This window comes from Mandrillus leucophaeus, unplaced genomic scaffold (assembly GCF_000951045.1).
Source record: "Mandrillus leucophaeus isolate KB7577 unplaced genomic scaffold, Mleu.le_1.0 Scaffold236, whole genome shotgun sequence".
NCBI lineage: Eukaryota > Metazoa > Chordata > Mammalia > Primates > Cercopithecidae > Mandrillus > Mandrillus leucophaeus.
Window position 1 is genome coordinate 5463224 of NW_012102432.1, and position 12606 is coordinate 5475829.

General features: G+C 38.6%; 1 protein-coding gene across 1 annotated transcript in view; it reads left to right on the forward strand.

Annotated features, from left to right (window-relative positions):
• The window catches only part of TOX (thymocyte selection-associated high mobility group box), a 250895-nt gene that overhangs the window by 211182 nt on the left and 27107 nt on the right, over nt 1-12606 (forward strand). Inside the window, exon 7 of the mRNA XM_011982191.1 lies at nt 7188-7418. Within this exon, the coding sequence (XP_011837581.1) occupies nt 7188-7418 (231 nt within the window). The remainder of the gene's footprint in view (nt 1-7187; nt 7419-12606) is intronic.

Below are 12606 nucleotides of genomic sequence, written 5' to 3' on the forward strand. Positions count from 1 at the left end.
CTATTTTAAACTACAGCGATTACTGCAAGATAGTGTGCATTAAACAGCTCTCCCAGCTCCATTAAAGGCTTTGGGACCGCGGCAGTTTATTTTAAATATGCTTATAGACGTTTCTAACTTCTCCAGGGACATTTCAATATCAGTGATTCTCTTTCCTTGGTAGTCTTATCTCCTGTGCTCTGGCTTCTTAAGAAATACTATTATCTAAGCAACACCGTTAGCACATGCTTTTTTAAAGTGAAAGATTATTGTTTTCTTGTGATAAATAAGTTAAATACATCTCTATAATTAACCAATAAGACATGACAGGGGTGAATTACCAGAAACCTTCGGGCACCTCTAGGGATTTGAGAAATAAATCTATGTCTTACGAGTAAGTTACATGAAGCTCATGTATCTGTGTAAAGCTTATGTGTAATATTTATTTATGAATAATAATTATTTAGGTATTTGTGCACTTATGTATTCATCAGTGCTTTAACTGATGGTGAAATCAGTCTGTGGGTAATCATGGTGACATTTAGGGCCTCAGCTCATCCATGTTTTAGTTGCTATGATTTTCATACAATTTTTATGTGTATTTCAAATTTTCTTTGCCTCATAAGTCTAAGCCTTTGCCCGGTGCTATAGAATACCAGAGCAGAAATGTAGAATGATCCATTGCATGTAAAACACTGTACCGATGCTATGAAGGATGTGAAGATTAATGGGACTTGCTCCTTACTTTCAATGTGCTTGTCATCGTGAGAAATTCACATTTTTGCATTATATGGTTTCTTCCATATTCTAGAGATTATGATGGAATAAAATTTAACTCTCCAGTCTTAGAACCCTGGTAACTTTACAAATACGTTATGTACTCTCGAGCAGTGTCCTGTACAAAATACTGTACTGTCTAATCCAGTAACTGCTAGTCATGTGTGACTGCTTCCATTTAAATTTAACCAATTAAAATTAAATTTAGAAATTCAGTTTCTCAGTTGTACTAACCACATTACAAGTGGCCTAGAGCCGTATGTGGTTAGCAGCTACCCTTTTAGACAGGGCAGAGAGCATATCTATCATCCTAGAAAATTTTACGAGACAGTGTACTCTAGACTTTAAAAGTCAAGGCCTTTCAGAAAGTTAGGATTTAAAATTATAAGTTTCCATCCATCTATGCAAGAAGTCAGGATCCAGACAATACTCAAAATTAAGGTCCAGGGACAGATTATAAATCCATTTAGCTAATTTTTCTACCACAGTCATATTTATCATCATTGTGTTTATTCCAAATAGTTTGTGGTCGTAAGAGCCAAGTATCTTTCAAAGTGCATCCGTTACTGACATGAAAATGGATCCAAATTACAGCAGCATTTCTGTCTTCAAGGAGGCTTTGGACACAACAGTGATCATGTGTTTTTCACACATGTGATGAAGCTACTTCCAAAAGTAGACCTTACAAATTCCCAGTTCATCACACAGAATCTAAAATGGCAGCTCATTTCTGCATCCTTTCCACACAAGAAAAATGAAAAATAAAAAATAAGATCCCCACAGATCAGGGGGCAATGCCCAGTGTTCCTAAGACAAACAGCTTTATATTCCATAGAGCAAAACCCAACTACTTGGGTACATGAGAGATCAAACTACAACAAAACTATTCTAAAGAGCAAAGATATTGTGAATACTTACTAGTCCTTGATACAAGAACATTGAGCAATATAATAAACAATTCCCTCCAAAGTACATTTTATCTCATAAAAAATAGAGATCTTTCATGCATAGTTTTTCCCCTTATGTAAATCTTCAGTGGAAGTCAGGGCATTGTCTTAGATATGGTTCAGTTCTATGAGGGCAATTTTATAAATGGTCAGAATATTATGATCCAAGAATCTAAGTGTGGTGATCTAGTTTAGTTATTGAAGGAGAGGCAGTGAAACTTGAGTAATGAATATTTTATGTGTATCCTTTAGATTGGTCTTCTCAGATGCCAGTTTTCTTGCATGGCAGAAAATTCCAACCAAGGTTAGCATGAGTATTTAAAGGGAAGGCATAGTGTGATATTAACTGAAAGCAGATCAATATGCTCTTGTTTTTAGGCATGGCAAAGACAAAGATGATGTAATCTGATAAGACTGGCTGGTAGTCTGCTTTAATGGGGGCAACACCATAGCTTTACAGTCTAGTGCCTCTCAGGTACTCAATCAGATATACAATGGAAGCCCCAGAGTTACACTCCATAATGCATAAATGATGTCTCCTGAGCCTTGAAAATGTGGAGGCAGAAGTCATGAAATACTTGCTTCTATCAAACAAAACTTTAAGCAACATTGCATTCAGCTAGCCCTCCAGGACAAACCAGGAAAATAGGTAAAGCCTCCAGGCAACTAACAAAATGGATTGGCTGCGTGGAATTATTTAGCGTTTTCTATAGGGTTGCTATCCATTGCCTCAAAATGATAACTGGTGGTTTTCGTACGATTGAGCCTCTTACTGGCAGTAACAAGTTCTCCTGCTTCTTCAGGACATCTCTAAAAGTAGGGCCTGTTGTCAAATGCAAGAGGATGACTGTCCTCCTATCTGTTACAGCAAGGAATCACACATCCAGTAGATCTAAAGCCTGTACCATACTGTCCAAATACCAACTTAAAAAGGAGGTAAGCATGATGATCAGTGGTTCAAACAAAATTCTGGACAATGAAGAAAGGAAATTCTCGTACTCCATTTTGTGCCACTGTAACAGAATACCTGAAAGTCGGTAATTTACAAAGGACAGAGATATATTTCTTACAATTCTAGAGGCTCAAGAGGCCCTTGGCGAGAGCCTTCTTGCTGTGTCATCCCATGGTAGAAAGCAGAAAGACAAAGAGCACATGTATGACAGAGAAAGAGAGAGAGAGAGAAAGTTGTCTTTTTTCTGCCTTTTTTGTTCTATCTAGGACCACAGCCTATTAAAGGGTGCCTGGACACATTGAGGGTCTATCTTCCCCACCCAGTCTGCTGACTCACCCCAGTCACCTCTGGAAACCACCCTCACAGACACACCCAGAAGTAATACTTTATCAGTTCTCTAGGAATTCCTTAATCCAATCAACTTGACACCTAAAATTAACCATCACAAAAACTATTTAAATAATGTGGGGAAATCTTTTAATAAGAGCATTTAAATTGCATGATAGGAAATTTATCTCTATGATTGACATTTGATTATTTTCCAGAAAGATTGATATAATCTGTAATCATGGAGATTTCAATGTGTCAGATCATTAATTTTTTAATTAAAATTTAAAATGAGTCTAGGTAATATTCCATATGAATAAGCATTCACTTATTTCTGTACTCTGTTCCCGATTTCTCTCAATCTTTGATGAAATATGAGGATTACTCTTTTTGTAGCTTTATTGAGGTATAATTGACAAATAAAGTTGTATGTATTTCAAGTGTACAGCATGATGTTTTGATATATGTGTACATTGTGAAATGATTACCTACAATAAGCTAATTAACCTATCTATCACGTCACTTTTTTTTAAATGAGAATGCTTTAAACCTACTCTCTCAACAAATTTCAAGTATACAACACAATATTCACTATAGTCATTGTGCTGTATGTTAGATCCCCAGAACTTATTCATCTTATAACTGAAAGCCTGTATCCTAGACCACTCTATCTTTAATATTCTTCATTGTGGATCTTGTTGACTCCTTTTTTCTCCTTTTAAACAAATATTTTACGATTGTGAATGTAAGAATGGCCATGTTTACAAAATATTATCATTTTGCATTATTATTTTTATTACTACTATAACAAATGTTAAGCATTTACTATGTATCACATATCAGGTAGCACCATGATATGTGCTAGTGAGCAAAACCAGTGCCTTCATAGTGCCTACACGCAGACAGGAGTAGATCTAACAACCACATACATTATTGTATCATTACAAGTTTGATACGTGCTATGAATGGAAATATACAGAACTAAATAAGCTTGACTTAAGTTTGAAATATCTTTGAGACTTGGAAATAGAGATGTCAATAACAGTTGTTTCTGTGTGTGCAAAACTCAGGGGAAACATGAACTTGACAACCATCCACCCACAAATAGTAATGGAAACCCTGCTTACGTGTGAGATCACCTAAGTGCGCTCACAAGAGAAGGGAGTTTACTGCAAAACAAATCAGGAATGCTACCAATTAATGGCCAGGTGGAAAAAGATGACCCTGAAATGATTCTGGAAACATCAGGGCCAGTGAGGTAGGAGTAGAACTCAGAGAGGGTGATGTTAGGGAACCAGTGGGAGAGAGGGACCTCACAGTGAGAATCAGGTAAGGGGGAGACACACGCATCCACTGGATTCAGCAGTGTGGCCAGTGGAGATCTAATTGAGAGCTAAGTGACAGGAAAGGACACTGAAGTAGGTTGCAGAGGCTGCATCAGTCCAGCACAGCCAACCATTTGGAGGAGTTTAGTTGTGAAAAGGAGAAAAATATGGCCATGGGTAGGCTTTGGGCACAGAAAAATTTTGCTTGTTTGTTTTGTCTCTCAAGATATCGAAATGCCAGTTGGAAGAGTAGAGTTCAGAGGGTGTGACTGAGGCCAGGCTCCCACCCCTAGGCATCTGCTTTAAACTGTGTAGAGTAAGACCTGGGCATCAGGGTATTAAAAGCTGACCAGGTGACTCTAATGTGCAGCCATGTTTGAGAAGCACCATTCTAGGTCATATATATGCCTATGTGTTTTAATACAGCATTGTTATACCAGTTTGTCCAGTATCGAGCACCAGACATGCTGAGTCTCTGACAGATTTACATGGTGGCCAATGACTTCACAGGATCACCTCTGTGATCCATCTCAGGGAAGTTATCATCTAGCGTTAATCTACATTAGCTTGTCAACTTGGTTCACAGCATCCTGTCCCCCTGGGGTTCTTTGATCTGCTTCAGTAGACAATTTCAGAATGATAATATTTTTAGTAGATTGCTCAATAAAGACAAAGACAAAGAAATCACTTAGCTTTTTCTTATCTCTTTTTGGTACTTGGGTATATCTTTCATACTGATTATAAGGTATCACATATTAATATTAAAGTATTTTCCATCCACTCATTCAATGAATTATTTTGAAAGTTTCTACCATGTCATAATTGATATTTGAATACCTTTTAAAGTGCTACACATATGTAAATATATACCATCTTAGTCATTATAAGATGGTGCCATACCTAGTTTTCACTAGAGGAAACAGAGGCCCGGAGAAATTAATTTAACCAAGGTAACAGCTGAAAATAGTAAAAAGAGGGCATGAAGCAAGGTCCTCTGAAATCATATCCACAGACCTCTCTGCACATCATGTTTCATCTCCAATGGTGGCAGTTATTTTACACAAATACTCCACCTAGCAATTTATCTAAATAAGATATATATTACATTATATCTGCAGAGAGAAGCCAACTACAACCACCACAATAGAAGGTGAGGGTACAGAAGCTGCCTTGACACTTCGTTAGTGGGCAAGGCATGTGGAAATTGAATCCTTCAGATGCAGCCCTATTTGTATTCATGTAGACTCATATTAATTTTAGAGCTGGAAAGAAATCCTATCCACAATGCTTTATTTTAGAGGTGGATGAATTACTCTCACATCTAGTTAGTAACAAAGATAATATTCAAATGCAACCATCTTAAATATGTTCAATGTGTAATCCCAGTTGTATCAGAATAACAATTAAAATTATCAAAATATTCATACTTTAGGAACATGGGAGAAAATAGAATCTACTTTTAAACTGAGTAAAAACCTGTTCTAGAACGCTCTAGAATCTAATTTCTGGAGGTACACTCTCCAATATGGTAGCTATTTGTCATATGTAGCTATTTAAATTTGAAAAGTTAAAAATTTAGCTCCTGATTAACTCTAGTCACATTTCAAGTGCTCACTAGCTTCATATGGTTAGTGGCTACCATATAGAATAGTACAAATTGTAAAACTTTTCCGTCATTGGAGAAAGTTCCATTGGACAGCACTGATCTAGGGTCTAGACCATACCATTCTTTAAACCATGAGCATCGCTGGGTTTTCCTGGCAGCATTCCATAGACCTAGGGGCAAAGTCAAAAGCCATTTGAATTTATTTATTGGACATGCTGCCCCCAAGGTTTGAAAGCCGTAATTAGAAAGACAAGGATGGCCAGGCACGGTGGCTCATGCCTGTAATCCCAGCACTTTGGGAGGCCAAGGCAAATGGATCATCAGGTCAGGAGATCAGGACCATCCTGGCCAACATGGTGAAAACCCATCTCCACTAAAATACAAAAAATTAGCCAGGTGTGGTGGCACGCGTCTGTAGTCCCAGCTATTGGGGAGGCTGATGCAGGAGAATCGCTTGAACTCAGGAGGTGGAGGTTGCAGTGAGCTGAGATCATGCCACTGCACTCCAGCCTGGCGACAGAGCAAGACTCCATCAGGAAGGAAGGAAAGAAGGGAGGGAGGGAGGGAGATAACTTCCTTAGAAGAAAACAAGTTAGATTGTTCATCCAATGGTGTTACTACAAGAGAAATCTGCTGTTGACACAGTTACAGTGTAAGAGAAAAAGTTAGGAATGTTAAGGGATTATATTTAATAGTGAATAATATAAAAAGAGCCAACTTTTTTAAAAAGCTAGGTAAGTGGGGCCGGGCGCAGTGGCTCACGCCTCTAATCCTAGCACTTTGGGAGGCCAAGGCGGGCGGATCACGAGGTCAGGAGATCGAGACCACCCTGGCTAACACAGTGAAACCCCGTCTCTACTAAAAATACAAAAAAATTAGCCAGGCGTAGTGGCGGGCGCCTGTAGTCCCAGCTACTCGGGAGGCTGAGGCAGGAGAATGGCGTGAACCCGGGAGGCACAGCTTGCAGTGAGCTGAGATCGCGCCACTGCACTCCAGCCTGGGCAGCAGAGCGAGACAACGTCTCAAAAAAAAAAAAAAAAAAGCTAGGTAAGTAAAGTTGGGAGTAGGATGAATATGAAGACTACTTGAAATATGCAGTTTCATCTGGGAAAAAATAAAAACAATAACAAAGCAATATGTCCCTTAGAAAAGCCTGTGTTTGAGTGATGTGAGTGGCTGAGTGTGTGTGTCTAAGTCTCAAAGGAAAACAACAATATATCTTGTCCCCAAATTGTCTCAGTTCCCCTATAATTCTATTTTTATTTCTCTTTCAGATCAATGGTGGAGAGAAGCGGCCTGCCTCCGATATGGGGAAAAAACCAAAAACTCCCAAAAAGAAGAAGAAGAAGGATCCCAATGAGCCCCAGAAGCCTGTGTCTGCCTATGCGTTATTCTTTCGTGATACTCAGGCCGCCATCAAGGGCCAAAATCCAAATGCTACCTTTGGTGAAGTCTCTAAAATTGTGGCTTCAATGTGGGATGGCTTAGGAGAAGAGCAGAAACAGGTAAGGGATTCCCAGAGGAGTGGGAATCCACATAAGCTGAGATGGTGCAGTCTGAAGAAATGGCTTGCCAGGGCTTCTAGTAAATTCTTTAGATTCCAGAACAGATGCTGAGAATGTGTCCCCATCCAAACCAGACTTTCTGAGATGTTCACATAATGTTGTACTCCTTTATTACTCCTCCATAAATAGCCTGTTGATTCCTTTGTTTCAAAGTTTATATAGTGTAGATACTCTTAGAAGCACTTTTACATATCTCAGCCAGGATTGCATTATTCCTTAATGTTGCCAATGTGAACATAAAGACTGAAAAAAAAAGTCCTAAAAGTATTTTGAAAATTGTCCACACCTCTCTCCAGCACTTACTATTTACCATTTTGTCATCAAAACCCTCTTTGCTCTTTGCTAAATGAACCTCAAATTCAAGGGTTTCCGCCCCTAGCCATTCCCTAAAGACTGCCGGGGGCTGTTATTCAATCCCCCATATGTTTTTACACCATATTTTTAGGCCGTGTTAAATGGGACCAGATGCCTGGTTTTTTCATTCTCTCATGTATTGCTGTGGTGTGACTGAGGACCATGCTTAGGGAAGGTCACGTGAGACACCACGGACACAGCACAAATGGCTCAGAGGTCTTAAAGAGGACTGGAGTCACAGAGAGAGTGAGGGTTCAGTGAGAGGATGGAGCACACCTAAACAAAGAAGCAATGTTGATCCCACATTTCTAAACCAGGAACTAGATGGCCATGGTCACCGTCTAAAAAAAATCTCAGCATCACAAAGAAAAATTTAAAAGCATTCTCATTAAAATAAGTGATTGAAATAACTATGTAGATGCAGTTTCAGCCACTGCAGAATTCTGAATTGCATTAATGATGAACTAGTCTCATATTTATTCTTAGAGACATCAATCTTACCTTATCATATCCAGGAATTTTATAAAATACAGAAAAGCCCACACCTATTTCTGCATCTATAAGGATCTATATATTGTGTTGATATTATATATTAATATCTGTAAGGTATAATGTCTTATAGTTTTCAAAGCACTTTTGCATGATTTATTTGATTTGTTCTACTCAAAACTCATAGATATACAGGGAAATTATTACCCAAATTTTGCAGATTACAAAATAGGGCCATATTAATTAAATTCATTCATTTGTTTATTCAACAAATATTTGTTGAGCACATATGTGCCAGGCAGTGTTCTAGGCACTGAGGATAGAACTGACAATAAGACAAACAGAACGCCATTGTGTTGAATGATTTATCTACAATGACATACCTGGTACATAGAATTACCATGAATAAAACTTGTCACTCAACTTACAATGCTTTTCCTAACAAACCCTATGAAATCAATGATGGGGATAATGACAAAACCAGTTGCTAAGGAAACATAGAACTTGCTCTTTCAGGTCCCTCCATTCTCTCTTTTCTGCAAGTCAAAACTGTCTTCTGCTATCTGAAATCTCTAGTATTTCCCTACGTCCTTTTCAAGATTGCCAGCCTGAAGGGGTACTGTCCTAGGAAAACACACAGACCTGCCATATGGAGCTCTGTGTTGCAAGAGTTTTCTTTAAGAACAGGAAACACACCACCGAAACGTTCTCTGCACACTCGATTAAAATGCCCACTCACCATAAGAGGGTAGTTGACATTGTATTATGGGATTCTAATTGAAACCTAACATATTATTGCAGAATTTTAAAGCTAGTTTCTATTCTAACTTGGGTCAGTTTGCTCTCACACTGCCAAACCTGAGGTGTGGTTCCCAACTGATGTTGGACAATCAGGGCGAATTGTACAGTGACTTCACTTCTCCATTCAGCAGAGACTCACTGAATGAGAAACTAAGTGTATTCCAACCAGCAATCCCAACCCCCTCCCTGTTTCCTTAATGTCACCTTAAGGCCTCCCTGCTCCACCCATGATGCCACGTATGAAGACGTAGCTCGCTCTCTGCTCCAGTAAGCCCTCTGTGCATTCTTGAATATGCACCTGGCTTCAGTACCATAAACTTTGTTGCTTTGTGAGACAAAATTTCCTGGAGAAAGCATCCCAAAAGCAATTCCCTTCCCTAGGGATTGGGTACAGCAATTCTTGTTTATCTGAAGACACATGATTCCCCTGTGAAGGCTCAGCCCCTCTTCCCTACCTAAGACTCAGTGACTGAACTGGGAGTATCGTTTCAAGGCTCATTTGTGCCTCTTTAGTGTCCACTTTGCCAAACACTTCATTTCTGGAAACATCAATCGCCTGCTCTGCCACTCACCTTACTTCTCTTATCTATCATCTGACCCCAGTTACATTTCATAATTATTTTCCATATTCAAGAGCAGTGGTTTTTAAAGAGGGAGGTCTGCAAAGGCCTTCCCTAGCCCATAACTGGTTCTTTACATTGTCAATATTAAAAAATAAATCCCTGTTCTCATGTTTCTGATGGAAAAGAGTAATGTTCTCATGATGAAAATCAGGTAGTTCCTCAAGGCAGTAAATATCAGGCAGCAGGTTTCTTCCCACTAATTCTATTATACTCTTTATTTTTAATATAGCAAGAGGAGAATATTAAGGTAGAATATTTTGCATTCATTTTGTCTGATCATCAAAGTTATTTACAGACCCCAAAAGTATAAGATTCACTACTGTCATGTTAAAAAGAGAAGTCACTCCCATTTTCCCATTCTGGCATTCAGAATCGAGGCTGGTCTCCCTAATGTGGATATAATTATGATTATGTGCAAGGCTTTTTAATTGTATACGTATGATGGCAAATATTTTTCTCTTTCTCTTTTGTATGTTACTCTCTTGCAGGTTTCATATGTTGCCTAGTTTAGTAAGTAACTTGTAATGAGTCTACCTTTGGGTTGTCTCTCAATGAAAATAGGGTTTGGGAGAGCAAATTCATTTTATAAAGGATAAAGTTATATAATAGTTGACTTATATAAATCATTTGGTATCATAAAGCAATTTCTCAATCAAAATCCACTTGCTAAACAATTATGCCAAGATTGAGAGAAATAAATTTTTTATCTTACAAAAGTAAATATTTTAAAATTTGAACACTTGTTTAAGAGTTACCGAAACAAGGCATTGGGATGACCAAAACAGTTTTAGTCACTCTAAAATGATTTGTCCCCATACTGTATGCTCCTTTGACTTCACAGAAGTCCAACGTGGCCTATCATTCGCAAATAAAAGATGATTTTGCTTAATCAAGAGAGTGAGACTGCAGATTATGCCAAAAGATATGGTGTAGGATACACGTTGGATGCAGGCCTGTGCCAGAACCAAGCAGGGAGAGGGTCAAATTAATGAAATAAGACACTGCTTACAAAAGGGAGCACACTGCACCGGCTGGACCACCACTCTGCTGCTTCGCGGCAGCCCTTCTCTAGCAGTTTGCTAGAGTCATCAGCAGAGCAAACGTGCCTGCCTGAAACGCACATTTGGGCATCCAGAAAATTTCAGCAAAATATCCCAAAGTGTTATAATAGTAGATTACCACCTGTTCTCTCCCTTTATGTTAACTCATTGTGCCAACATACAATAATATCTCCGTTTCAGACTTAAATTAATTGTGTTTTATTCTCATTTAATATTCAAGTTGGGGAGCACACATACTGCTATGTATTTTTAAAAGAACATTCCTGGAGCAGATTCGAGGCATACTATTAAAATTCAAAATTTTGGACAAATATGCGTGTTACAGAACCAACCATGTGATGCTGTTGGCATTGTGTAGGCAGCTGGTTCCGGTGGAAGGCTAAGATTTCATGTGCCACAATTGTCCCAAAATCCTGTTGTCATCATAGCCCACAATTATGAACAGCTACAAATATAAACACAAACTGGGAAAAATGGACAAAATTATTGATGACTTACTGGGGGCCTCAGAAAATTACAATATTTAAGGAAAAACAGCTATTAGTGAGATTACAATTGAATGTTTTCTTGACAGCCAGAGGGAACATGACTAATAGAGCTGCTGTGTGTTTATATCACATGCTTCCTCATTGTGGAGTATAGGCGGGAGTAAGAAGCCACTGCAGAAGGGCAGATCTTTATTTTCAGAATCCATGGTGAGTGAGAAACAATATGTACTTTGGTTTCTGTGAAGAATCTTTCAAAGAAGAGAAATCAAAAGGAAGCTGAAAGAAGCGATAAAAATCCTCAAGGAACACAAAACCTCCCTTATGAATCATTCCTACCAAAGCCACTGAACAAACTCCACATATCAGAGATCTCCCCATTTTAATACTTTGGAAGATGGTACTGAATCTGGAATGGGAGCAGAATTGTGTTTGGGATTCCAACCGGGGGTTTTAAATGCTAATGACTCGTAAGACAATGGAGAGCCCATTTCAGAAGCATACTAAGTTGTTTAAAAGGCACCAGATGGAGAAGGAAATAAAACATAAGTATTGCTGTGATGTTGGTCTCTGCTACTTATCTTTCACTGACTGGAACATACAGAGAAAGAAAAATAATAAGTTAACAATATCACACCCTTTGTATTAGGATCCTTGGAGTTTCAGTAACCCTCAGCATCTTTTTTATGAGGTCCCAGCTAAATTTCCTGTCTACCTCCATTATTTCTGAACTCTCTGATTCTGGTCATTGTAGTGGAGGATCTGGGTTCACAGTGACAATACAGAACAAATAAAACCCTACAAAATAAAAGAGCTCGTCCCACTTTGAAGCAGAAAGGGTTGGTCCAAAGAGCTATAAAGTGTTCTTGGGTCCTTTTTAGCCACGGCAAGCCGGCTCTTAAGTGAAAAAGGAAAGTCACCTTAAATCAGAACCAGATGTAAATGACTAAATGAACCTTAAGTCCCTAATTGGAGACACAGTCGGGCTGTAAGACATTTAGCAAATTACAAACAAAATGTTCTTGTTTACATTACATTAAATGGCTTTAAAGCTGCAGCCAAAGAGCTAAATAAACATGCTGTTTTGCTAAAAATGGAGTGGAAAGCCTATTCAGAGTTTAGTGTATTCAGGAGAAACCACAGCCCACGGTGCCCAGAGCGTGTATTTTTGTAAATGCTAGCCCTGTCGTGGAAGAGGGGAGTGGATTTACCTAGAGATCCAGAACCTAATGAGCAGATCTCACTTGCAGGGAAACTGTTTGAATACTGTTAACATACGCCTTCTTTCAGGATGCATAATTCATATCCAAGGATA